This window comes from Mustela lutreola, chromosome 8, assembly GCF_030435805.1.
Source record: "Mustela lutreola isolate mMusLut2 chromosome 8, mMusLut2.pri, whole genome shotgun sequence".
NCBI classification, from domain to species: domain Eukaryota; kingdom Metazoa; phylum Chordata; class Mammalia; order Carnivora; family Mustelidae; genus Mustela; species Mustela lutreola.
In genome coordinates, this window is record NC_081297.1 from 141,401,477 (window position 1) to 141,429,334 (window position 27,858).

The window sequence follows — 27,858 nt, forward strand, 5'->3', positions numbered from 1 at the left end:
TGTGTTTTCCAAGGATTTCCTTGGTCCTTCCTGATTCTGTATCGGCCCTCTTCCCTAAACCAGCAGCTCCCCACACTTGACTGGATGCTCTGGAAACCTCAGAGAGCTCCCAGTCCCCTCCCTTAGGATAGTTCTGTTTAGCCACTCAGGCCAGCTGATGGCCTTATGAGTCCTGATGGCCTTCCCCAGCCTTCCCCAGCCACCCGGTCCCATGTCCACTGTCTGACCCAAACCCCTTGCATTATTCCCTCAGCCACTCGCTGCTCCTGGCTCAGTGAGGCACAGACCCACACTTGGGTCCCAGCCAGCAGCCCCGGCATCCCCGTGGCCCCCTCCTTCCTGTCCATGCACACAGCGGGGTAGTCCGTGGCTGTGGCAACCTGCTAATGAACCAATAAATCAGTCTCAGTGGTTGGAGAGCTACCCACTTCCCTCCCTCCCTCCCCCCACCCCACGCCAATAATATTTATTAGCTCAGGCTGAGGCCTGAGACCTTTCAGCCTCCTTGTCTCCCTGGCACACCTCCCAGCTGCTGGGCACCCTGGGAAGGCCCCTCCCGGACACCAGGCAGCTGCTGAGTCCACCTCACTGCCTGCCACCTGCCGCAGACCCCGGGGTCAGAGTGTCAGTCACCCTTCACAGGGGGAGGCTGAGACGGGCTGGGGAAGTGACTGCTTTGAGAGCCCAGCGCAGGGGCCTGACCCCAGGTCCAGTGTTCTCTCTGCTGCGTCTCTGCCAAGGTTCCCGCGGCTGGCTCTGGCCACAACGGTGGGAGTGTTTCCCGGATGGCAGGCTGCCTGCACGGCCTCTGCCTCCGCATGGCGGTCGCTCACTCCTGCACTGGCTCCCCTGTGCCTCGCAGACAGGAGATACTACCCCCATTTTCACAAGTGGAAACTGAGGCTCCAGGACATGAGGTAGGCTGACCAGAGCTGGGATCCAACCTGGGCCCGACAGAGGGCTCTCCTGGCAGGCCAGGCAACATGAGAAAACATCTAAGACCACCCGACAAAGTTCACCACACCACACTGGTGAGTTCCTGCTAAGTAGAACAGGGAGCGACATCTCCTTGGGCCAGCTACCCTGCTGGGCTGTGGCTCCTTGGTCAGCTCTGCGAGCAGGGACAGGCCCCAGACTGGGAACATCATCCATCCCAGACAGGTATGAGACAGGATCACCTAGCCAGGGAGGGGCAGAGCCAGTACGAACCTGCATGAAACCCCAGGCCCTGGGTGACTGGAGAGGGGCGGTCAGGGGGAACCTTCCACAGTGGCCTGGGTCTCTGCTCACCTGGCAGAGGAACCGTGGTAGAACCCAGGCCCCTGGCCGGACTCCAGGGTCTCCTACTCCCGAAGGGAGTCTCTCTGGCCCACTGGAGGCTCTGATTAATGGAGGACAGAAGAGCCCGGACCAGAGCAGGACAGGACAGGTGTTTGATACACAGAGATGGAAATGACCCTTCCCTTCCTTTTTTCCTTTACCCCCCCAGGCATCTGGGTGCCTGCCTTAAGCTATGCCATGAGGGGAGCACAGAGAGGGTTTGAGTCTGACCTGGTCCCTGTCTTGCAGGAGCTCCTCTGTCTAGTTGGAGAGGAAAACACCAAAAGAAGGAAAGACAGCGCTGTGTGGCAAGGCCGGTATGGGAGAACACACGGTTCTGAAAGGGCACAGAGGAAGAAACTCCTGCCTTCCTGGGCAATCCAAGCAGGAGTCCCGGAGGAGGTGGCAGTTCCTAAAAAAGGCGAAAGGGGTCTGCCAGCTGGAGCAGCAGGCTGTGCCAAGGCGGGCACAGGCAGGAGCAACAGGGGGCTTGTGCAGTTGAAGCAAGTGGGGTGGGAGGAGTCTGGGGAGGCCAGGAAGGCGGGTGCAGTGAGAGCACATGGCCTCCTGGGCCAGCTGAGGGAGCAGGAACCTCATCCTTCGGCAGGCAGTGATGCCTGGGCTGGAAACACCAGGCTGGGAGCGGCCAGGAACGCCGCCGCCAAGGGCCTGGCCTGGGGCTGGGAAACTCTTTTGCCTTGGATCTGGCAGGAAGACTGATGGCCTGCTGCTGGGCTTGGGCTCGGCCTTGGAGACCCCTGGGTCTGCTTCAGGCGCCTAATGAAATGCTTGGAAGAGCAGATGGTCATAGTATTTTGGCTTGGAGAGAAATGTGAGTCCTGTAGGGCCCCAGGCGGGCTACTGGGGGCTGGAGGAGAGGCCGAATGTGCTCTGGCCATTCTCCGAGGCCCACGAGAATCCACTCAACCTGAGCCCCCAGCAGGATCTTAGGCTGGGCCTGGGGGCAGCCTGGGGGTCCCAATAGGAGTTGAGTTGTAAGGAGGTCTGAGCTCTGCAGTCCTCTCATCCTCCTATTGGTGCAAACTGCTCAGGGAGGGGCCTCCAGTGCTCACGACTGAGCACGTACTAGGCACAGAGTTCTTCTGAAGGAGGAAAAGGCAGAAGCATGGGGGCTTAGAGGAGCCCAGAAGGCCCTAACCCAGCTTAGGCAGGCAAGGAAGACTTCCTGGAGGAGCTGGTGCCCAGCCCAAGTCCTAAAGTAGGAGTCAGTCAGGGTAGATGGGGAAGGGAACGATGGAAGAACATGGGCGGGCACAGGCCACCTGGAGTCGGGCACAGCCACAGGTACAGAGGGGCCCCAGCAGGAAGTGAGGTGGGGACAGTCTCAAAGGCTTTTGTCAGTCCTCTTTGAAATTGAGGCTGTAAATTGTCCTGAGGACAACAGGGAGCCACTGAAAGGTGGTAAACAGAAGAGTAAAGAGAATTCCCCTTTAGGGAACTTTCTGGTTGCCAGGCAGGCTTTCCTGGGGAGGAGGGGAGAATGAGATGGGGGCAGGGCAGGGCCACCAGTTAGGAGGCTGGTGGGAGATATCTAAGACGTTGATGGTGGGGATGTGAGGGTAGACGGGACGATGACTTACAAGGTACACTCGTTGGAGCTTGGTGACTAAATGTTGGGGGGGTGTCCCAACTGACATTCCAGACTTCTGGCCTGGGTTCCTGGGGGTGATGGGGGGAATAATGGGGGTACATGTTTAGGGGGAACATGCTGAGACTGAGGGGTCTGGGGGGCACAGTGGGGGGGTGTCCACAGGGCACCTGCTACACTCAGGCCTTGTGCTTCGCCCTGGAATGTGTCTCCTCTGCTTTAGAACTTGGAGATGGAGAAACGGAGGCCCCGAGAGATTAAGTAACTTGCCCAAGATCACAGAGCTGGGTCTACTTCAGGTCTGTCTGATCTCTGTTCCACGGTCTTTAGGGAGAAGAGGCAGGAAGGAGTTGGTTGAAGCGGAGGGAGGAAGTTGAAGGTGCAAAGGTGACCCCCCCCCCACCGACCCAACTCACCACCCTGTGTAACAGCCGTAGCCGGGGCCGACACTCAGTCCTGGGCAGGGTGAGCGAGGGCAGGGCCCAGGCACAGCGGCTCAGCCCCTCACCCTGCTTCAGGCTGGCAGGAACGGCATCATCCATCAACTTCGAGGTGTGTACCTGGGGATGAAAATACCAATTAACCACCCCGAGACTTCCTGCTAATGAACACCAGTTCCTTGGGCCTGATTCAGGGCTCATTTGTGAGCTGCCAGCCAGATCCAAGAAGGCACGAGGCCAGAGGAACAAGCTGTGCATGGGCGGGAGGCAGGGGGGCATGGCTTCTGGCTTAAGTGGACAACACTCTGATTTACTGAGGCATCTGCTTGATGCCACGTGGTGGCTTAGGCTCTGTGCAGGGATGATCCAGGAGCAGGAGATGGGGCAGTGTGCAGGTCACGAGCTCAGAGTTCCTGGGATGCGGGGGAGGGTGCTGGCCTGAGTGTCTGATGGGTGGACGTGCAGGGTTGACAGAGTGGTTGGTGGCAGAGTGCAGAGGTCAGGGCACCTGGGGAGTCAAATTTGAACCCCGGTTCCTGCAGCTCATGTCCCTGAGCTCTCTGTGCCTCGGGGGCTTGCAGAATTGAGCTGTCAGAGCCAGGTCCCATTGGAGGCAAACCACCCTGGGTGGCTCCCCGGCCACTGCCACGTGTTTGTGACATTGCCAGCAATGTCTCCAGTCTGGTCTCCACCAAAGCCCTCACAATCCAGCCCAAGAGGCATGACTTACCCACTTCTGCCCCTCGGGGTGAGCCGACAGCCAAGTCCTGCAGTGACGCGTGCCACCCTCCCAGGCTTTCAAAGTGGGGTAAAGTCATCAGGCTGGCATGGACTAGTCACAGGGACAAGCATTCTGGTCCCTTGGCTGGGGCTTTGGGAAGGACTCTTGCTTCCCTCAGCCTGGTTCCTTATGTGGAAAGTGAGCTGATCATATCTCCCAGATGCTCGGAGGCCCCTGTGTCGGCTTAAGGGCCAGCCCTGGAGAGGCAGGGTTGTAGTTCCCTTTGGGACCCAGAACTGGGCAGAGCCAGGGACTTGGTTGGGATCGCCCAGGCATCAGACCAGCTTCCTGATCCCCTCTAAGCCAGCCTTGGGCTCAGCATCTGAAGCGGTCTGGGAAGCAGGAAGCACTGGTAGAGGTAATGACTTTTCCCAGGAGCTCATGGTGCCTGCTCTGGGTAAGAATGCACATGACCTCTAGTGTGGAGGTGGACATGGCTTCTGCCACCAGGGCAAATCTTCAGATCTCAGGACATCTGTAGCCTCGTCCCTCCTCTCTCTCTGGCCAGCCTCTCACCCTCCTGGGCCCAGCAGTTTCCACGGTCTCCGGGACCCACAACCAGCTTCTGCCTGTCCTCCAGCCTCCAGGCCTGGCTCACACTGTTCCCTCCACCTGCCCAGTTCTCCCACCACCCTGGCCCCTGGAACCACATCACCATGAGAATGGCCACTGGGACAAGGGAAGGAGTTACTGTCCACTCTCCCCCCAACCCCAGCCGTGTGATAGTGGAGGCAACCCCCGAGATCATCAAGGGCCCCTCCAGCCTCGCCAACTCAGACTGTCCTCTTTCTCTGACCTCTAGTGACCAGGTGCCTGCTTTGTCCACCAAGACCATGGTGTCATGTGCTCGGCAAGTAAAGGACCTGACCCTCCCGTCATGGGAACAGAGATGTTCACTCAGTAAGGTCCAGCACTTCCTACCAACTGTGCCCCAGGGGACACTGGTGACCACTGGCACTTTGGAAACCTTGGCAGAGATCATGTCAGCCCTGGGCTGGGCCCCACACACCAGCTCTCTGACCTCAAGCAAGTTCCTTTCCCTCTCTGAGCCTCAATTTTCTGTATCCATAAAATAGCAGCGAAGTATGTTGGCGACCTAACATTTTATCCCAAGCACTAAAGCAAAGGACTTGAGAAAGGGCCTGCTGGCACCTAGTAGGAACTCAGCAAACGTGATCCCCCTCTGTTTTGGGAAACCCTGCTTCTGAGAAGGCTCTAACATCAGGCATGGTGGGAACAGCATGAGTTTGGGGGTGGACCCAGGCACCAGCCCAGCTGCCCAGCCGGGTCACCGTGGCAAACCTGCATTTTCTCTGCTATCAAAAGCAGCAGTGAGCCTAGTGGTCTGTAAGGTTGGTTGTGAGAACCTGTGGCTATTCTCCTGTAAGCACTCCCCACTGTTTGCCAGGGACTGTGTCCTTCTGTTCATGGCCACACTCCCACCAAGGGCATAGCTGGTGTCCCGTAAGTGTTTGTAAGTGTTTGTAACCCTGAAACGTGAGATCTAAAACAAAGGACCCTGACCAGAAGGTGAAATCAATGGAGGTGGATTTCTTCTTCTTCCCGCCAGCCCCATATCCTCCCCTTCTCCTGCTCCCTACACAGCCCCCCCAATTCAGTAACTCCCAGAACAGCTAGGAACAGAATTAGCCCCTCTATGGGTGACCTCGAGGAGTTCTCCGTCCTGCCCCCGCCCAGCTCAGCCAGCTTAGGGCCCACTTGTGTGCTTTTTGACTCACTCCAGTGTCTGGAGCAGACTTTAATGGGCTGGCTGTCCAGACAGATTTGGGGTGGCAGGCATTTCCTGGCTGGAAATGGGGTAAGACGGATTGGCTGGCTGCCTGGCTGTCTGGCAAGCATTCGATGAATGGCTTATACGGCTGGGGTTGGGGGGAGAGTGGACAGTAACTCCTTCCCTTGTCCCAGTGGCCATTCTCATGGTGATGTGGTTCCAGGGGCCAGGACTGGGTGGCACCATGGGATAGAGGGTGTTGCAGGGATGTGTCCTGCTTTCCAGGTGGGGCTGGCTTGGTCCAGGCCACGGACTTGTTGGGAGTTAGCCAGACTTGTACTCTGTCAGACTGTTCTAGAAACAGCTGCAGTTATCTCAGGGCAATTTCACAAAGTCCCAGCAGCCCCCACCCTCTCAGCTCTGTCCATGCAAAGCAGCCTGCTCAAGGGCATAACCCATCTCAGAAGTACCCAAGCGGTCCCCAGAGTGTCCTTGACCTTACCTATCTGCTACCAAAGCTCTGTAGCAAGAGTTCCTAACTTCTTCTGATCGTAGACCCTGCTGAGTGAAAGCTATGGTCACTTTTGTCAGAAACACGTGTACACTCTTCACATAAGGTCCTGCACGGCTTCAGGCGGATCATACGTCTCTGAGGGTGCATTCATTGAACCCCTGAGACCTGAGGTTGAGAAACTGCTTCACCTCTCCCCAAGTGATCAGTCCCAGGAATATGGTTACGGGAGGTCCAGAGAAGCAGGCCACAAGAGAAGGGGCCCACCGCCTTTGAGGTCCATTTCCTCCCACCCCTGCTTCGCCTTTGCCCTGACTTTCCTCTGCCCAGCCCCACCCCCAGGGCCACGGGCCAAGGGGCCTGTGTCCGGTACCAGCATCAGCAGAGCCCCTGCAGAGGAACTGAGTGAAAAGCAGCCCTGGCCCTGTACTTCTCTCTCTCACTCCCCTCTCTCCGCCCCGCAACTCACGGGAGCTCCTCCCCCTCGTGGCTCCTCCCCTCAGTCCTCCGCGTCCACTTCACCCTTTCCCTCAGCCCACCACTTACTGGCGCAGGGCCGCACTCGTGCAGGGCCGCTCCCCGCCCCTCCCCCACGCCCCACTCCTACCCCCATTCGCTTCTCTCGGCTTCCCCGCCCCAACCGAGTGCTCTATCCCTCACTCCTCCATGTGGACCGGCAGCCACTTCACTTGGCTTGGGCCCCGTGGAAACCTGACTTCCTCTGGCCCTCTGGCCCCAGTCTTGGTGCTAGCACCACACTTTCCCTCCCCAGGACGCTGCCGAAGTGGTGGGGTTTCTCCTCTGAGTCTGGAAGGCAGCTCCCAGCCTGTGTCCCATACCTACAGAGACACTTTTCAGGGTCTGGGGAGCAGCTGGGAGCCATGGGTTCAGCTCCGATCGGATGAGGCTGGGCTTTGGGGGGCAGCTCCCCCCTGAAAAGTAGCCAGGATTCCAGTGTGCTCCGCGGGCACGTGGTACTGGGCCAGGGTGCACGGGGACAGTGGCCTGGGGAGTCTGTCTGTACTCTGTAGTCAGTGCCCTGGAGAGGGCCCGGTCGGGGGTGCTCTGCCCTCCTGCTCCCTGCCTGCCAGGACCCATGCCAGTCGTCCCCCCCCACCCCGGACCCCTGCAGGCCCACTGTGCACAACAAGGGCCTGGCCGAGCAGGGAGCAGGGTGCCTCCTTCGCAGTGAGCTGTGTCTCTGCAGAGCATGTCAGTTTCCCATCACTGCTGCAACAAATGTCCACAGACTTAGTGGCTTAAAACGACACATATTTATTCTTACAGTTCTGGCGGTCAGAATTCTAAGATCGGTCTCACTGGGCTAAAGTCAAAGTGTCAGCCAGGCTGGTTCCCTCAGGAAGCTCTGAAGGGAACCTCCCTTTCCTTGCCTCTTATAGCTTCCGTGGGTGCCTGCGGTCCTCAGCTCTGACCCCCTCCCGCTGTAGCTCCTCCTTCCTCTCTGACCTCCTGCTTTCCTCCCCTTGGGATGCCTGTGATTATGTGAAGCCCCCGGGGTAATCCAGGAGAGTCTCCTGGTCCACAGATCATTTATGTAATTACACCTGCAAAGTCCCTTTTGCCCAATAATGTTCACAGGTTCCTGGGGTAAGAACACGGACATTTGCGGCGGGGGAGGGGGGACTATTCAGCCTACAGCTAGGCTTCAGAATGGCCCAGCTCTCCCTCCCTCCTGGTATTTTAACGACTGGGCAAAAGAGTCTGGGGCTTTTCTGCTTTGGGTTCTGCAGGGTCCTTCCTAACGCTGTTTCTAAGATCTTGGCTTCAGCAACTCTCCGTTCCACCTGGAGAAACTCACTGCGATGTCTCCTTGAAAGGCAGGTGACAAGCCTCAATCTAAGTGCTGGTGAGGGGTGCAGGGCCGGCCGAGATGCCCCCGAGGATGCCTGCCTTCAGCCTACACCCTGCTGGCCACAACAAGCCCCTGGCCGGGAAAAGGACATAGAGAAGGTTCTGGGGCTGGCTGAGGGGGCCGGGGAGGCCGCGAGACAGGTGAGGCTGGCTGGGCCGGTGCACGTGGGCCGGCCCTGAGTGGCTGCAGTGCTGCGGGAGCAGAGGAAGAAGCTGGGGGCTGTGGTCCCGGCCCACGGAGATGGTACAGGCCGTGGCTGGGAGTGGCTCTGTGGTCGGCCAGAGCATCTGTGGCCCGGAGCATCTGGGCGCGAGGGCCTCACCACAGAAGTACAGCTCCAAAGTCCCAGGCATTGGGCTTTTTCTTGGTACTGAGAGAGCAGTGCGGGCAGGGGCAGACAGCAGCCGAGCGGGACGGCGGGGGGCCTCTCTTGCTACCTCTTCTCCATGTTCTGCATCTGCAAGCTGAGGGATGTGAAGCTGGCCAGGAGGTCGGTCACTTCATCCACCTGTGAGACAAAACCAGCGCCCCGTCACAGGTGCCACAACAGGCCCAGGTGTCCCGGCCTCCAGATCTCCACCCTGTGCCACCGACACGGAGGGTAGGTGCGGTCTTTCCTCCCAGGGCACGTGGCGGCTTCACCACGGACTATGGAACCGACCAATGGTCCGACCGATGATCCTTGACTCCAGGGTCTCAGACTGCCCCGGAGAGAAGAGCCATGGGGCACGAGGAGCTTCATAGGTGGTGGACAGAGGCTTTGGGGTCCACAGTGGGCTGTAACCCACAGCCACAGCCTCTCTCTGCATGAGTGGCTGGCTGTGTCACAGAGAGAAGGACTGGCCCCGAGCTCCTGCCAGGTCCCAGGCCCAGGCGGGCCACTGGCGCTCACCTGCTCTTTGGTGCTCGTCATCTGGAGGCGGGTGCAGAGGTCATCCAGCCGTTCGCGCTGCTCGTGCCGCCCCAGGCGCTCCAGGTACTCCCTCAGCATCTGGATGATCTGGAACAAGGGGCGAGGCTGAGCTGCCCGGGTTCTAGCTAGGTGGCCCAGACGCCAAATCAGGTCAGTGTGAAGCAACCGGGAGCCCTCGGGTTGGAGATGGGCATGTCTGTGCTCCCGGCAGCCCCTGCCTCGGGCTTGTTTGCTGGCGAGTCTGTGTTCGGGCAGCCCCCACATGGGGCCGGTTTGCTGCCATTGGCTCGGTACGATGGACACTCACCTGCTTCACCTCCAGCCGCACGGCCTCCAGGCACTGGGAGTGGCCTTCCTGAAGGATGTTCAGCTTTGACTTGGCCAGGTGCAGGGGCGTGCGACCAGCTCGGTCCAAGGCGTCCACGCGAGCTCCTGCAGTAGCGGGCTGAGGTCAGCACACGGGGTTGAGAGCAGGGGAGGAGCACAAAGGGGAAGGGAGCACATACCTCCTCGTAGCAGGGTAGTGATGACAGGGACGTGGTTGGTGCAGGCCGCTGAGGAAGAAGAACAGCGCCATGAGCGTCCCGAACATCAGGGCATTGGCCAGTGTGCCCGCCAAAGGGAGGAGGACCGTGACTCCCGAGTGTGCCCGCTCCAGGTCACACCTCCAGAGATGGCATCCCCAAGGCCGCCATGGGGCGGGCCCAACTCTCTCCCTGTACAGCTAGGGAGACTGAGGCTGGGAGACGGGACCCACCTCACTGCCAGCCATAGTGCGGGGCGGCCGCAGGCTGCAGGTCTCACCTTCCCTAGCAGAGCCCTGCTGAGCTCCCGAGGTTGCTAAAGCAGCTGTTCCCAGGGCATGGCCCCCTGGGGACCGAAGGGGAAGGTCAGGGGACAGAGCATGGGGGCAGAGCAGTCCCCGTGGGCTCAGGTTCTCCCCAGATGACAGGAGATCCTGCTGGGAGTTTGCAGGACCCCAGGCTCCCCGGCAGAGCAGCCCACCTGCACTGCACAGAAGGGTGGGCTGGCGGCTTCCCAGGCACTTACCCAGGTGTAGTGGCGTGTTCCCCAGCCCATCTCGTTGGTTGGGATCAGCCCCATGGTCCAGGAGCAGCTGCACTGGAAACAGCAAAACCCGCCAAGAGTTGCTGGAGGACTTTTATGGACTGGATACTAACCCCCACCCCGAACCTACCTAAAGAGGCTTCCTCAAAGTGTGGGACACTGAACGCAACATGGTTCTCTACCTTGTTTTGTCCATTTCATTCAGTCGTCCATTCACTTGCTCACTTACTCCCTCACTCACAGGGTTTATGTATAGGACCCTGAGGGCCGGGCACTGAGGATTCCGGGACAGCCTTCCGGGCCTATGCAGGACTGCGAAAGGACGGGGCTTTTAAGGGTTAAAGAAAGTTCTTTCAACAGCAGTGGCTGCTGGTAAAGGCAGTGCCATAGCGGGAATTAGGCCAACAGCTGACGCTGATCATCCCCCTCCCCGAGTCTCTACGCCACCTCCAGGGTGGGCTGCGGCATCGCCCAGGCCATTAGTTACGGCAACCGATGTGCAGGTAGACTAACGCGTATGATGCGGCCAGGCTGGGCTGCACACCGAGTACAGAAACGCATGGGAGTCGTATCATAGACCTACATGTGCAAGCTCTAAGTCCAGCCTGTAGAAACAAACAAGATTATATCTCCATGGGGGCGCCTGGGTGGCTCAGTGGGTTAAAGCCTCTGCCTTCGGCTCAGGTCTTGATCTCAGGGTCCTGGGATTGAGGCCCGCATCGGGCTCTCTGCTCAGTGGGGAGCCTGCTTCCCCCCCCACCCCCCTCTCTCTGCCTGTCTCTCTGCCTACTTGTGATCTCTATCAAATAAATAAATAAAATCTTAAAAAAAAAAAAAAAAAAAAAAAAGACCATCTCCATGACCTCAGGATAGGTAAAGATTGCTTAAGTAGGTCACAGAAATGCTAACCACAAAAAAGAAAAGATGGATGCACTGGATTCATTAAAATTTAGAACTTGGGTTCATCAAAAGACACCACTCAGAGAACAAGAAGGCAAGATCAGAAAAGTTAAGTCATTTATATTCGATAAATGACTTCTATCCAGAATATATAAAGAATTTCTACAAATCAATAATTAAAACAACAACAACAACAACAACCAGGCAGCTTGTTTTGAAACACAGACAAAAGGGGTGCCTGGATAGCTTAGTTGTTAAGCGTCTGCCTTCTGCTCAGGTCATGATTCCAGAGCCCGCATCGGGCTCTCTGCTCCACGGGAAACCTGTTCTCCCTCTCCCACTCTCCCTGTTTGTGTTCCTTCTCTTGTGTGTCTCTTCCTGTAAAGAAATAAGACCTTTAAGAAAATAAAACGCAGGGGTGCCTGGGTGACTCTGGGTTAAAGCCTCTGTCTTCAGCTCAAATCAAGATCCCAGAATCTCAGGATCGAGTCCCGCATCGGGCTCTCTGCTCAGCAGGGAGGCTGCTTCCCCCTCTTTCTCTCTGCCTGCCTCTCTGCCTACTTGTAATCTCTGTCTGTCAAGTAAATAAAATCTTTAAAAAAAAGAAGAAGAAAAGAAAACGCGGACAAAAGACATGAATAGGAACTTCACAAAAGAAGATATAAAAATGGCCAATATGTACACAAGAGACTATAAAAATGGCCAATATATACATGTTTAACATCTGTTGCTACCAGAAAAACATCAATTAAACCACAATAAGATGCCACCACACCAGAATGGCTAAAATTAAAAAGACATAATACCGGGCTCCTCGGTGGCTCAGTTGGTCAAGCAACTGCCTTGGGCTCAGGTCATGATCCCGGAGTCCTGGGATCAAGTCCCACATCAGGCTCCCAGCTCCATGGAGAGCCTGCTTCCCCCTCTGACCTTCTCCCCTCTCATGCTCTCTTTCACTGTCTCGCTCTCAAATAAATAAATAAAGTCTTAAAAAAAAAAAAAAAAAAAAAGACACAATACCAAGCATCAGCAAGGCTGGGGAAAAATGTGGAACTCTTACATTGCTGGTGGGAGTCTACACCGGGACAGCCACCGGAGGAAACTGTGCAAGCACATACTAAAGCGAAATCTACGTGTCCCCTGGTGAGCCAGCAACTCCACACCTGCAATACCATCTCACACAAGTAAATGCTTATATCCACCAAGTCACAGGTGCAAGAATGTTCCCAGCAGCTGTATTCATACGAGCCCAAACCTGGAAACAACACAGACATCCATCAACAGTAGAATGGGTGCACCGTGGGACATCACACGATGAAATGCCGTCCAGCAGTAAGAAAGGAGAAACTCCGGATACAAACAAGATTCAGGGGTGAGTCTCAGGGATGTAAGTTTGCGTGAAAGAGAATTCAAAGACTGCAGGCTCTGTGCGTCCACTTACGTGAAATTCAGAACCAGGAAAACCAATCTATGGTGAGCAAGGCCTACACGGGGATAAGGACTGGAAGGGGCATCAGGTAGGCTGCTGGGGGGTGAAACTACTTTTTTCTTTTCCTTTCGTTCCTTTTCCTTTTCTTTCTTTCCTTCTTTCTTTCTTTTTCCTTCTTTTTTTTTTTTTTTTAAAGTAGGCCCTACACCCAACACGGGGCTTGAACTCATGACCTGGGGACCAAAAGTCTCATGCTCTACTGACTGAGCCGGCTGGGTGCTCCTGAAACTATCTTTTGTCTTGATCCGGATGGCGGTAACATCAGCGCACACATACAGAAAGGTCACTGTTTATAAGTTATACCACACGCAAAAAGGACTTTGTAGGGGGACAGAGGTTTGTCCTGCTGGACACCTGGCACTGAGAAAATGCTGCCTGAATGTCTTGAAGGACTGGCGGCCACCCTGGCGGTGTAGACAGATCTTCCCCCAGCACCCCCGCCGCGATGCTCCTTGGCCAGCCCCCTTCCCTGCCCCCGTGCCCAGGACTCACCGATCTGGTCGTTGCCATTGCAGGAGGCGAAGTGCAGAGCTGTGCGGCCCTTGTCGTCAGCTGCACAGGGATCAGCGCCATCTTCCAGAAGCTGCTGCACTGACACCACCAAGACAGAGGGGCAGGGGGACAGAGAGGCAGTTGTTAGCTAAGAAGGGTGCTCTGGGGTGCTTCTGGGCTGGGCATCGATAAGCCAGGGGAGAGCTCATCCCGCCTGGATGCCGGCCTCACAGGAGATGCCAAGATAAGGGACTTGTTCTCCCGAAAGCACGACTGAGGACCACAGATTCTGGCAGCTCAAACTCTGTGTCTAGAGACAGAACATCATAGAAGGATCTTGGCCCTCGGAGTCAGGAATTCTAGAGTCACAGCAATCCCTAGCACGGACTCCGGCCTCACATCCATTCGGATACGCATCCATTCCAGCTGGACACAGCTGCCCGAGCTGCTGGGGAATGCTGCCTTCGCTCCCGGGAGGTGGCCCTCCGGGGCAGCCGGCACAGACGTGGAGCCGCAAGGACTAAGTCCTAGGCGAAGCTGAGTAACTACAAAAGGAGTACATTGCTGACAGCACGGGGCTGTAGAAGGAGCTGAGCTGGGAGTCGGAAGGCCTGAATTTGGGTCCCAATTCACCGCAAATGGGAATAATCACCAATTTCCAGAGCTTCTCTGATAAGAATAATGGATGTTAAATGCCTCTTTGCAAAACACAGAGCCATTACAAACCATAAGCCATTATGTGCCACACACATACGTCCAGCTGAAATGTAGAAATTGCTGCCAAACAGCATTTTAGAGCAACCAACAGTTTAGTCTCCATTGGCAAACCTCTCAAGGACTCCAGCCGAAGCCCAGAATCTCTTCCTCCTCTTCCTCTTCAGGCTCAGATAGCCACTCCGGCTCCTCATCTCCTCAGGGCCCTGTTTGCCCTGCTCCTCTAATGTGAACATGCTGTGCCATTCTAGAACATTGGGGAGTACGCTGAACACCAGCCTGGCACCAGGCACCTGTCTGCTAAGCCCCTCGCCCACCCAGCCAGGCATCGTGTCCCATTCTGGGAGGTGCTCCAGGTGCCCTCACCTAGCTACCAGGAAGCAAAACTGGGAAAGAAACCCAGGCTTCCCTGGCTTCTCTGGCTCCAGAACTTCTGCCTCTCCAACTAAATACATCAGTGTTTCTGGGGGTTTTGTTTTAGAAAAATGGTATCACTTCACATTCTTTTTCTCCAATTATATTGCACATTTTTTTTTTTTTTTTGGTTTATCTTACTTAATACCCACGATCAAGATCGGACTTGTTCAGCTCCATGAACACTGTTGACTGAAGAAATGAATAAAGGTGGCAGAAACAGGTTTATGAGAGTGGAAGAGAAAGAATGTACCGGTCAGCCTGGTACATTGGCCAAAAGATAGCCAGCCAGAGAGAATAGACAAAACTAAAAGAGTCCGTTCTCTTTTATGATTTGTATAGTTACAGTCTTCTTGGAAAGCACTAGAGGCAGCATCTGTCAAAAGTCATCGAAATATGCATACCTTTTGATGTGATAACCCCATACCTGGGAAATTCTCTTAAAAATTAAAAACTGGGGGCGCCTGGGTGGCTCAGTGGGTTAAGCTTCTGCCTTTGGCTCAGTTCATGATCCCAGGATGCTGGGATCGAGCCCCCCATGGGGCTCTCTGCTCAGCAGAAAGCCTGCTTCCCCCTCTCTCTCTGCCTGCCTCTCTGCCTACTTGTGATCTCTATCTGTCAAATAAATAAAATTTAAAAAAAAAAACTGGGGCTCAATTGGTCAAGTGTCTGACTCTTGATTTCAGCTCAGGTTGTGATCTCAGAGTTATGAGATCGAGCTTTGTGTGGGGCATGGAACCTGCTTAAGATTCTCTCTCTCGTTTAAAAAAAAAAAAAAAGATTCCCTCTCTCCCCTTTCCCTCTTCCCTCCCCAACTCAAAAGAGAAACCACTATGCAAATATATGACTAATTAAATAATTCTTTCTTTGTTCCTCTGAAGGCACAGTGGGCTTCTATAACAAATTGTGGCTATTCCTGGACAATAGAATTATAAGGTAATTCCTGCTTTTTACCTTATAAGCTTAAAAAAATCATACAGCCATGTATTCTTTCTGTCAATAGGGGAAAAAAACACATTTCCCTTTTGAAAAAAATGAATGGTTACAAAGACTATGAAGTCACATGGGATATAAAATTGAGTATCTGGCATAGTCTGCAAGCCCATAAAGAAAATTTCTCTGCATAGGAAAAAGGACTAGAAGGATAGTCAGCAATATATTTACGGAGATTTGTTCCTCTGCTGATTAATAAATAAAATCTTAAAAAAAAAATCCATAATTTATTTGACAGAGAGAAATCACAAGTAGGCAGAGAGGCAGGTAGAGAGAGACAGAGGGAAGCAGGCTCCCCGCTGAGCAGAGAGCCCGATGCGGGACTCAATCCCAACACCCTGAGATCATGACCTGAGCCGAAGGCAGCGGCTTAACCCACTGAGCCACCCAGGCGCCCCATGATTATGGATGTTTTTATTGCATATTTCCCTCATCTCCCAAACATTTTAAATGTATGTAATTTTCATGTATATGAAAATAGGTTATGACTTAACAACAGCAGGGCATCAATTCTGTGTCCAGTATGACTGCTCAGCTACACCAAAAACCCAACAAACGTGCAGGAAAGGAGAAGGAAATGCAAACCATGAGAGAGAAAGAGGACAGGCGAACCCCACAGCCGGGGTCACCATCAGAGTCTTGCAAGAACCTGGTCAGTCTGAGAGCCACTTCGAGGCGGACACGGGTGGGTGTGTTAGAGACTCTGACCGGAACACTAAGGCATTTCTGTCAAGACACTGAAACCACCGCATGAGTATCTGATTCAGGATGAACTAGGCTTTCTGGGGAAGGGAAATAGAATTCAAATATTCTCCGGCCACACACTAGAGATATGCAAAGGAGAATACTTATCAATTTTCCTTGAAAAACTATCTAGGTTGCTGCTCAAATATTCCAAAATATTAAAGTTCACGGAAGAGACCAAAGTGAAGAGAGCTGGAAAGCCCTCCAGTTCCCAGGCCTGCTTACCATGCGATGCCAGGGGTAAAGGAACCATTTTTTTTTTTTAAGATTTTATTTATTTATTTGACACAGAGAGAGAGCACAAGTAGGAAGAGAGCAGGCAGAGAGAGAGAGGAGGAAGCAGGCTTCCTGCTGAGCAGAGAGCCCGATGCAGGGCTCAATTCCAGGACCCCGAGATCATGACCAGAGCCGAAGGCAGAGCTTTAACCCACTGAGCCACCCAGGCACCCCTAAAGGAACCATTTTAAGGCCCACAGTCTAACACCCAGCTCCCTGAGGTCAATGACTTCCTCTCCACACTGGCTGTAAATGGGCTCTCTGATCCCACGGCTCTCAAGCAATGCTCACATCTTCTCTGTTGACCGCAGTGCACCACCACCACCAAAACAGAACGATATCCACTCGAGGTAGGTAGGCTCACGGCTGCCAAGATGTCAGGCCCTAAACCCTCAGAGTTTATTGGACATGTTACCTTATGCAGCAAAAAAGACTTTGCAGATATGAGTAAGATTAGGGGCCTTGAGACAGAAAGATTATTCTGGATTATTCAGGCCCAAACTAATCACATGAGTCCTTAAAATCAGAGCACCTTTCCCTGCCGTGTGAACCAGAAAGACAGCAGTGTGAGGGCTCGATCCACTGTCGCTGACTTTGAAGACGGAGGGAGAAGACTATGAGCCAAGGAATATGGGCAGCTCCTAGAAATGGGAAAAGTCAGGGAAACAGAGTCTCCCCTACGGCTTTAAGAAAGAAATGCAGCATTGCTGACACCTTGCTTTCAGCATGGTGAGACCTGTGTTGGATTTCTGACTTCCAGAATTATGTGCTAAGAAATCTGTGTTGTTGGGGCACCTGGGTGGGTCAGTTGGTTGAGCGTCTGCCTTTGGTTCAGGTCATGATCCCATGGTCCTGGGATCAAGCCCCACATCAGGCTCCTTGCTCTGCGGGGAGCCTGCTTCTACCTCTTCCTCTGCCTGCCATTCCCCTTGCTTGTGCTCGCTCTCTCTCTCTGTCAAATAAAGAGATAATATCTTAAAAAAAAAAATCTGGAGGCGCGTGGGTGGCTCATTGGGTTAAGCCTCTACCTTCAGCTTGGATTGTGATCTCAGGGTCCTGGGATTGAGGCCCGAATTGGGCTCTCTCCTCAGCAGGGAGACTGCTTCCCCCTCTCTCTGTCTGCCTGTTTGCCTACTTGTGATCTCTCTCTCTCACTGTCAAATAAATAAATGAAATCTTTAAAAAACAATCTGTGCTGTTAAAAATAATAATAATAATAATAATAATTTTAAAAAGAAAAGAAATTCGTGTTGTTTTAAACCACTGTTTGTGGTAATTTGTCGCAGCAGCCCTAGAAAACTAACAGGTGGATAGAATTACAAGCTTTCCCCTAGAACTTGTCCCTGTACCTCTGATGCCGCTACTGTCCTATCAGCAATGAACGCAGGGGAGCAACAACAAAAAAACAGAGTGGCGTCCTGCTGGGAGCCCCTCCCATGCCTTTCCAAGGTTCCGTCAACTAAACAAGTTTGAGAACCACTGACCCAACTACCACAAAGCCTCGGCTGAGCAGCTGAGGGTGTTGGCTTGGTTCCGATGGTGACCTGGCTGACAGCTAAAGCTGACTGTCCATTCCCAGTAACTGGAAGTTCTAAAAAGCTCCTACTCTGCCGGGGATACAAAAGCAGACATGGTCCCAACAGCAGGGAGCCCACAGAGTGATCAACACTATGACATCAGCAAGTTCCGGGTGACAGAGAGGCATGGAAAGAGTAAGCATCCACGCCAAACTTATCTTTTGCGAGATGATCATAGTTACATAATATATACAGTGAGCCTAGCCCATGGGGTGAGCGGGCATACTGAACTCAAGCACTCTCTTCCCAGGGATGGGTCGCCCGGATTTTGCTTTCCCTAACCAACCCACAGAGCTAGACCTGCTTTGCACACTCACCTGTTTCCACATCATTGGCGTTGGCCGAGTCCCTCAGCCTCTTCAGAGCTGTGAAGAGAGGAAAGGAGTTCTAGTTAAAAACAAAATAAAACAGTCATGACGAAGCTGGAAGTGGGTGACTGCCTAGTTAAGCCATAGTTCACCCACGATAGCATCTAAAGGGAAAGAAAGGCACCAGGATGCGAGACACTGGGAACAAGGGAAGACTGGAAATGTGGCAGATCTAGTGCAAAAAGCCACATTCTGTAGCAAATCCTTCAAGGCCTTTGGAGCCAGATCTTGGCTATGCCACTTACAGTAGCTGAGCGACCTTGAGCAAAGAGAACTAACGTCCTGGGCCCCAGGTTTATCATCTGAAGAAAAAAATACAGTGAACACACGAGAGCAGGAGTTTGAGTCTGGCAGGGGTGGGTTCTGATTCCATCACAGCCACTTACTAGCTACGTGAGCTGGAGCAGGGCAATCGCTCCCAGCCTCAGTTTCCTCTTCTATATGATGCAAACAGTATGGGGCTCCCACTGAGTTATTGTGAGGATTAGAAATTATAAATGGGGGTGCCTGGGTGGCTCAGTGGGTTAAGCCTCTGCCTTCAGCTCAGGTCATGATCTCCGGGTCCAGGGATAGAGTCCCATATCGGGCTCTCTGCTCAGCAGGGAGCCTGCTTCTTCCCCCCGCCCCTCTGCCTGCCTCTCTGCCTACTTGTGATCTCTCTCTGTCAAATAAATAAGTAAATAAAATCTTAAAAAAAAAAAAGATCACAAATGTCCCAACAGTGTTTGGGACAACAAAAGCAGAATAATCGCTACGAATTCGTCGCCTTATTTAACTCTGGCAACATCCCTGTATGGTACTCATCTACAGATGAGAAAACGAAGGCTGAAAGGTTCTACGGTTCGCCTAAGGCTTCAACGAGGTCGGGGAGTCCAGTCCCAGCCTGTGCATTTAAACAGGATAGTGGAACTTGGCTTCAGACTCTGGCCTCCCCTCTCTGATAATAAAAATATTCGCCAGTACCCCATTTATTATTATTATTTTTTAATCTACTGATAAACGCCTGGAGTCATGAAAAGTTTCTATCCAGGAATGACCAAGTGCTTCAAGACCGTCTCTTTCACATTCGCGGTCCTTATCCGCTCTCCATCCTGATGGCTCCTACAAGGAGACTCAGGGGTCGCCATGGGCCGGGAGCTCAGCCGTCCGAGGACCGAATCCCGAGGGGTTGGGGGAGGTCGGGGCCCCGCCTCCCGCCGCGCTCCTCACCGTGCACCTCCTTGCCCGTGGGCCCGAGCCGGCGGTGGGGCCTGGCGGCGCGCCTCAGCCGGCCGGCGGGGATCTTACAACGCAGCTCATCGCGGGGCTCCGCGTCCTGCTGCCACAGGACATGGAGGTAGCGCAGCGGGGACTGGGCCCCGCCGGACGCCCGGCCCGGGAGGCTCGCGCCGCCGCCCAGCGCGGACCCGAAGTCCGCGAAGGAAAAGAGGCCCTCGGGGCCTGTCAGCGGCTCCGGCGCCACGGCGCACTCGCCCTCCGAACTCGAGCGACCAGAGCGCGGCTCCTCGTCCGCGCCCCCGGCGGCGGCTGCCATGGCAACGGCTCTGCGCGGGTCTGGCCGCCGGAGCCTCGTTCCCGACCGACCAACGACCCGCTTCCTCCGCCCTAAGCCTCGCTGTCAGCGGGCGAGCGGGCGGGTCCGGCCTGCAACCACGGCAACCGAGCGGGGGGCGGGCTCCCGTCGCCAACAGCCAACCGGGCACGGTTGGGGCCAGAGAATTGGTTTCCGGCAGCATGATTGACGGACACAAAAGCCAGTCACAAACTTGGACAGCCCACGCTCTCGCCGTGCGTCCCCACCGGAGCCAATAAAACAGCCAAGTTTAGGCCACTCTCTCGCTCTTCCCCCACCACCCATTTCCCCCGCCGGCTCCTGGGAAAGATAACGGGCAGATGCTTTAACCAATCACTTTAAGACGATCTGCAGCCAATCACTAAGGAACGTGAAGAAGCCGCCCTGGAGGGATAAGAACAGATACGTTTTAAATCAGTGAACGTAAAAAAAGAAGGACTTCCTGGTGGGAAGTGCATAGTGTGAGTAAGAAAGTGAGAATGTGTTAAAACTTGGGGCTCTGCCGCACATTGAGGAGTCATAGCTTCCACATGCGAAAGATCCCTTTAGTTAGGGTCCTCTCGGTAACCCTGGCGTTGATCACGGACTTGGGAAGGAGTGTAATTCAGCGTCATTGCCCCTCAGCGACAGCGAGGCAGGTGTCTCTCTCTGTGCTACGTTCCGGGCGCAGCATCAGGCTCGCTCGCTGAGATGCTCGCAGCCCAACGGGAGAGGACGGAGCCGGAAAGACGGCAGGGCTCCCAGAGCGGCCGATGAGCTTCGCAAGCGCTCTCACAGCCCGCTACCCCGTAAACACTTCTATAAGGTGGACGAGGAGGATCATCCCTACTTTACAGACGAGGAGTTGAAGCAAGAGAGGCAGGGGACTAGTTTATGGATGCCCCGCTCCCTTTGGACCAGGGCTTTTGTCCAGGAAAAGTTCTTCCTTCTCACTCAACCCAGTGAAAATGGAACCTTTCTCTGACAGTTGAAACACACTGGTAGTGCTCTCAGATCACCACTGTGAGCTTTCTCATGGTACCGTATGGAGACAAACGCTGTGTGATTTTTTGTCTCTTCAGCCCCATAACCGGTAAGTACGCATATGCCAACTCCACTGAGAGCGAAAAGGAAACCGAGGAAAGAAATGAACAATGAATATGTGTCATATTCCGTATGCCAAGTGCTTGATATATATTATACCACTTACTTCTCCCTTACAAGAATCTTAGCTGGTAGATTTAAAAAAAATTTTTTTTTTAATTTTTAAATAAATAAAATCTTAAAAAAAAAAAAAAAAAAAAGGAAAGAAAACACCTGAGGGGCGCCTGGGTGGCTCAGTGGGTTAAGCCTCTGCCTTCAGCTCAGGTCATGATCTCAGGGTCCTGGGATCAAGTTCTGCATCCGGCTCTCTGCTTAGCGGGGAGCCTGCTTCCTTCTCTTTCTCTCTCTCTCTGCCTGCCTCTGCCTACTTGTGATCTCTGTCAAATAAAAAATCTTAAAAAAATTTTTTTTAATTTTTTAAAAGATTTTATTTATTTATTTGACAGAGATCACAAGTAGCAGAGAGGCAGGCTGGGGGCGGGGCGGGGGGGGGGGAGCAGTCTCCCTGCTGAGCAGATTATGACCTGAGCCACCCAGGTGCTCGCGGTAGGTATTACTATACCCACTTTGCCGATCAGGAAACTGAGGTCCTGAGGTGTTATATGTACCCTTGTACAGGGTAAGAAAGTTGAAGAACTAGGATTTGAGCCCCAAAAGTTCTCTCTTCCCGCCACACTGTTTTCTTTTAATGAAGAGCGTACTGGAAACCTGGTTCCAGAGAATTTAAGTGACATCTAGGTATTTATACTTTACTCCTGCTGAATGTACCTGAAAATAACTTCATTACTCATCCCTCCTCTTTTTCCATGTAATAGCCTCCGAAGTAGTCTTCATCCCTCCAGTCTTTCTTTGTAGAATTCAAGGTGCACCTGCTGGCTAAGGCACAATTCTCTTCTTGTTTGTGGGATTTGCCTACCCACTGAATACGGGTTTAAAGTGCAAACCCTTTATCCCAGCAGTCAGCCATTGTCTTCCTCCTCCTAGCAGGTCTGGTCCTCAGTCAAATCTAATCTACTAAATATGTGTGCCTGTCGCAGTCTTTTCATTTGAACAGGATCTCTAAACATTTAGAGGAGATAGTTCTCATTTTTAAATCAGCTTTGTTGAAGTATGAATTACATAGCCCAACCTTGTGTGTTTCAAGAACCACTTGTTATTTTGGATTAGGAGAATAGGAAGTGGGTTGAATATGAATGCAGTTAGCCTCAGCCCCAGAGCTTTAGGACTGGAAATTGAGCCATATTCCCCCATAATGCCTGGCTCAGCATCTGGCTCCACGACCTTGTAACTGTTTGACTGACTCCCAGATTCCTTGAATGAATGAATGAGCAAAGATAGTATAGTCCAGTGGCTAAAACCATCAACTTTGGAGCCATAAATATGTGGGGATATGGCTTTGAGCAAGTGACTTTACTTTTCTGAGCCTCAGTGGTGGTAATAGTAGTACATATGTTATGTGGTTATCACAAGACTAAATGATAAGATGTAAGTAAAGCATAGAGCTTGGCACAGAGTTAGTGCTCAAAAAAATGATACCTAGTGCTATTATTATAATAAATAAGGGTAGAATGCAGACTGGGACCCAAGCAAATCCTGTGCAATGGTGGGCCCATCGCACTGACTTGAACTTGATCTAAGGGTACTGTAAGCTTTCATACTGGTCATTTTTATTTGGTTAATCAGCAAATAAAACATGAGGCATTTGGTGGGAGACAAAGAAAATGCTTATAATGTTTGCCTTCTGGAAAAAGCTTCTACCTGGGAATCCAGGGACTTGGGTTTAAAGTCCCATCTGGCCCAAACTCACCTCATGGTATGGGGTTAAGTGTTTCCTTTCTTTAGGCCTCAGTCTTCCTGCAAGAAGGTATTGTTCTATGGAGCACCTGGGTGGCTCAGTGGGTTAAAGCCTCTGCCTTCGGCTCGGGTCATGATCCCAGGGAGCTGGGCTTGAGTCCCCACATCGGGCTCCTTCCTCAGTGGGGAGCCTGCTTCTTTCTCTGCCTCTGCCTGCCACTCTGCCTACTTGTGTTCTCTCTCTCTCTCTCTCTGACAAATAAATAAATAAAACCTTTAAAAATTTTTTAAAAAATTTTTAAAAAGTTGAGAGCTTTCACAGACATTTTTTAAATTTCCAGACTCTCTTAAAAATGGGGAGATACGGCAATACAGGACCAGCCCTCCCACGTGGCCGCAGATGGCTGCAGCCACCGAGCACCTTTGCCCTTTAGATGGGACATAGTTGTGGTCGGCCACAGTCCCCACCACTCCCTGTTGAGGCTTAAAAGCAGTTGCCATTTAGCCATTTGTCGCCTAATAAGGCGACTGTTGTCTTTCTTAGGCAGAGTTAACAGGAAATGAATATATTTCTTGTCTTCATAAACATGGAATAATGAAAACTAGTGTGGAGGGAAATGATCTCTTACCTGAAAATATGCCATCAGGTGATTGCGTGCCTTTTTAATATCAGCCTAGCGGGTGGCTCGTAAACCCACATAAGAGCCATCTGACTCTCTGAGGAAATTTAACTTTGACTAACAATTGATTAGCATCCGGTGATGTTTTCTAACTCTGTAAAGTTAGAAGTTAGCTTATAGGAAGCTGAGAAGATGTAATAATTTTTGCATAGCTGATGAAGGAAATAATCCCAAAGGTTACAATTGTATTATCCTATAGGGGACAAAAGATGATCAACAATCATAACTCAGTATTCTTTACTCTTCTCAAATTCTTTCCGAGCCAGCTCATACTGGTGGTTCCTTCATTATCAATTAAATAAGCTTGCTCTTTATTGGTATGGGAGTTATTTCTTTAATTTCATAAAGGTATTACTCTTTTGTCATCATGTAATTTCCAAAATTGTTTTGGTTAGTTATTTTTTATTAATGTTAATTAAATTTAAAAATCAAATTTATTGAGGTATGAATTAGCTACAATAAAAGCCCTACATTTTTGGGCACCTGGGTGGTTAAGCATCTGCCCTCAGCTCAGGTCATGATCCTGGTGTCCTGGGATCCAGCCCAGCATTGGGCTCTCTGCTCAGCAGGGAGCCTGCTTCTCCCTCACCCTCTGCCTGCCACTCTGCCTACTTATGCTCTCTCTGTCAAATAAATAATAAAAATCTGTTAAAAATTATGTATAAAATTCTCAAACTTGTTTTTTTTTTAAAGATTTTCATTGTTTATTTGACAGACAAAGATCACAAGTAGGCAGAGAGGCAGGCAGAGGGAGAGAGAGAGAGGAGGAAGCAGGATCCCCACTAAGGAGAGAGCCCAATGCGGGACTCGATCCCAGGACCCTGGGATCATGACCTGAGCTGAAGGCAGAGGCTTTAACCCACTGAACCACCCAGGTGCCCCAGATTTCCACATTTGAAGTGTACAAGGCTGATGATTTTTGACAAATGTATATACTTAAGTAACAACCCCTGCAGTCAAGATAGAGAACATGACAATGATATTTTCAACAATGTGAGAATTGCTCTTTTAGGCTAGAGATGGACCTGCATTTTCCCATCCAAGTACTAACCAGGCCCAACCCTGCTTAGCTTCCGAGATCAGACGAGATCGGGCGTGTTCAGGGTGGTATGGCCGTAGACTAGACCTGCATTTTCAAAAAAGTAGATGGGGGCGCCTGGGTGGCTCAGTGGGTTAAAGCTTCTGCCTTTGGCTCAGGTCATGATCCCAGGGGCCTGGGTTCAAGCCCCGAATCAGGCTCTCTGCTGCGCAGGGAGTCTGCTTCCCCCTCTCTCTGTGCCTGCCTCTCTGCCTCCTTGTGATTTCTGCCTGTCAAATAAATAAATAAAATCTTAAAAAAACAAAAAAAGTAGATGATTATTGGGGTGCCTGGGTAGCTTGATTGTTTAAGGGTCTGACTCTTGATTTCAGCTCAGGTCATGATCCGGGGGTCTGGAGATCAAGTTACATCTCAGGCTCTATGCTCAGTGGAGAGTCTGCTTGGGGATTCTCTTTCTCTCTCCCTCTGCCCCTCCCCGCCACTCATGGTCTCTTTCTCTCTCTCTCAAATAAATAAATTTAAACAGAAAAGTGATTATGGTGTTAAAAAGAGACAAGAGGGGCACCTGGGTGGCTCAGTTGGTTAAGTGTCTACCTTCAACTCAGGTCGTGATCCTAGGGTCCTGGGATCAAGTCCCACATTGGGCTCTCTGCTCCGCAGGGAGCCTGCTTCCTCCTCTCTCTCTGCCTGCCTCTCTGCCTACTTGTGATCTCTCTGTCTGTCAAATAAATAAATAAAATCTTTTTTTTTTTTTTTTTTTTTTTTTTTTTAGAATTTATTTATTTATTTGACAGAGAGAGACCACAAGTAGGCAGAGAGGCAGTCAGAGAGAGAGAGGAGGAAGCAGGCTCCCCGCTGAGCAGAGAGCCCAATGCGGGACTCGATCCCAGGACCCTGGGATCATGACCTGAGCCGAAGGCAGTGGCTCAACCCACTGAGCCACCCAGGCGCCCCAATAAATAAATAAAATCTTAAAAAAAAAAAAAACAAAAACCAAACTTAATACCTAAACTAATTGCAGTTTCGACACCCCCGCCCCGCAGAATCTAGACTTTAACCAGTCACTATAGGGTTACCTGGTCAGTACTAGTGAAATAATCTGTTAGATAGAGCCCTTCCGTTCCCCTTAAGAAAGAGACCTTGCCTGCAAGTGTACATTCTCAAGCAAATAACTTTTATCTGCCCCTTTAAAATTTTTTTTTAATTTATATTATTTCTCTTAAAGTTATAAATCTTACCATCTTTTTTAAAAAAGATTTTATTTATTTGAAAGAGGAGAGAGAACACAGCTGGGGGGAGAACCAGAGGGAGAGGGAGAAGTAGACTCCCCACTAAGCAGGGAGCCTGATGGGGGGCTTGATCCTGGGGTTCCAGGATCATGACCTGAGCCGAAGGCTGATACATAACCCACTGAGCCACCCAGGCACCCCTATTTTTTTTTAATTTTTAAAGAGATTCATTTAAACAAGATGGGATTGGGGAGGGAGACAAACCATAAGAGACTCTTAATCTCAGGAAACAAACTGAGGGCTGCTGGGGGTGGTGGGAGGGAGGGGTGACTGGGTGATGAACATTGGGGAGGGTATGTGCTATGGTGAGTGCTGTGAATTGTGTAAGACTGATGATTCACAGACCTGTACCCTTGAAACAAATAATACATTATATGTTAATTTAAAAATAAATTTAAAAAATAAAAAGAAATAAAAAGATTCATTTATTTGAGAGAAAGAGTGCATGCGTGCATACACATGCAGGTTGAGGGGGAGCAGAGGGAGAGAGAATCCTCAAGCAGACTCCTGAATTAATGTGGAGCTGACACGGGGCCCAAACCCAGGACCCCAAGATAATGACCTGAACAGAAATCCAAAGTTAGACAGTTAACTGGGCCATCCAAGCCCCACCCCTGTCCTCTGCCTTTTAAAACCTTTCTTTGTCTACAGCTCAGCGGAGCTCTTTTCTGTTGCTGGATGTATGTGTGCCCCCATACATAAAATGTTGAATAAAGCCAACCTGATCCTTAAATCTACTCAGTAGCTCAACTTGATTTGTGAACAGTGGGAAAGAGCAATAAGAACAATAATCTTTTTTTTTTAAGATTTTAAAAATTTATTTATTTGACAGACAGAGGTCACAAGTAGGCAGAGAGGCAGGCAGAGAGAGAGAGGAGGAAGCAGGCTCCCCCCTGAGCAGAGAGCCTGATGTAGGGCTCAATCCCAGGACCCTGGGATCATGACCTGAGCTGAAGGCAGAGGCTTTAACCCACTGAGCCACCCAGGCACCCCAAGAACAATAATCTTCATGTCTATGGCAAAAAAGGGATACAACTTAGCATGTCAGGAAATAGCCTGCTACTTTGCTGTTTTTTGTGTGTGTGTGGTTTTTTTTTTTTTTTTTTCTGTCTACTGGACTCCTTGTACCAGATAACCCCTATGGAGCCTGTAGTTCTGCCTTGCAGAAACTGAGCTACTGCTCTCCCAGGGCATACTACTGCAGTAAACGGGGCTGTCAGGGGTTTGTGAGACCATGCTCAAGAGAGCAAAAGAAGCAGGACAGTAAGTGCACTACAGACAAATATGGGTTTTTCTGGGAAGAGGAGCTTGAAATGAACCCCATTGAAGAGACAAGGCAGACTGGAAAATGGAAGTAATAGCTTTTCTGAGTCAGAGTGTTTTCTGCCTCAAATCCCAGGCAAAAGAAGATCAAGAGAATCAGGGCAGCTTTTCAGCTGCTCAATCCTCTCAGTGACTCCCCCAGGTAAAATTATTCCAGGAACTTTGGTCTGTCCACAGTTTCTTTGCCTTTGAAGTATGGCTGTTCCATTAACAAGGGAGTCTTGCAAAATCAAACACTCTGTGATCAGACATTTCATAGTCTGTAATGGGATTCTGGCTGCTTTCAGGTCAGGTTGCATTTCTTTCTTCCTTCCTTTATTTTTTTCAAAGTTTTGTTTCTAAGCGGGCTTAAGGTGCTGCTAAGCAATGGCCTAAGTTTCATTTCAAATGCAGTTCAACAAATATGGGTTGAGAATTGTAAGTATGGTGAGGTAGTGTTACAACACTAATGAGATGATAGTGGTTTGGACAAGAATGATAGAAACAAGATGGTGAGAATTGAGAGGGAACGTTTTGAAGGCCGAGCCAGCAAAATGCAGATGCACTGACATGTGTGGTAGGAGAGTCAAGTCCACGGTGGTTCTGAAGGCTTTGGCTTGAGCAACTGAACAAACTGAAGTTGCCCTTAACTGAGAAGGGGAATACTGTGGGAGGAACAAGGGTGAGAGGAAGAAAACCAGAAGCTCCATTGGGACGTGTTCAGTTTGAGGTGCCTGCAGACATACAGGGACTTACATTGGCCACTGAGCCCACTTCCGGGGTGGGATCTGGGATGGAGATATGTAGGGAGTCAACAGCATACGAGTGATATTTAAACCTGCTGGACCAGACAACCCACCCTGAAAGTAAAGGGAGACAGAGAA

The 27,858-nt window shown here is 51.6% G+C and overlaps 1 protein-coding gene across 2 annotated transcripts; it reads right to left on the reverse strand.

Annotated features, from left to right (window-relative positions):
* Positions 1–7,648: 7,648 nt before the first annotated feature.
* Positions 7,649–19,864, reverse strand: ANKRD54 (ankyrin repeat domain 54). Of its 2 annotated transcripts, none has more exons than XM_059186931.1 (8): positions 19,424–19,864; positions 18,164–18,211; positions 13,129–13,227; positions 10,230–10,301; positions 9,686–9,733; positions 9,487–9,611; positions 9,159–9,266; positions 7,649–8,774 (listed from the first exon to the last, which is right to left on the reverse strand). In XM_059186931.1, the coding sequence occupies exons 1-8, from the start codon at positions 19,746–19,748 to the stop codon at positions 8,700–8,702; spliced, it is 900 nt and encodes a 299-aa protein (XP_059042914.1). In that variant the 5' UTR covers positions 19,749–19,864; the 3' UTR covers positions 7,649–8,699. The 2 variants fall into 2 exon arrangements, with proteins under 2 accessions (XP_059042914.1, XP_059042915.1); XM_059186932.1 differs by having other exon boundaries at positions 13,129–13,222; positions 19,424–19,562.
* Between the last annotated feature and the right edge of the window lie 7,994 nt (positions 19,865–27,858).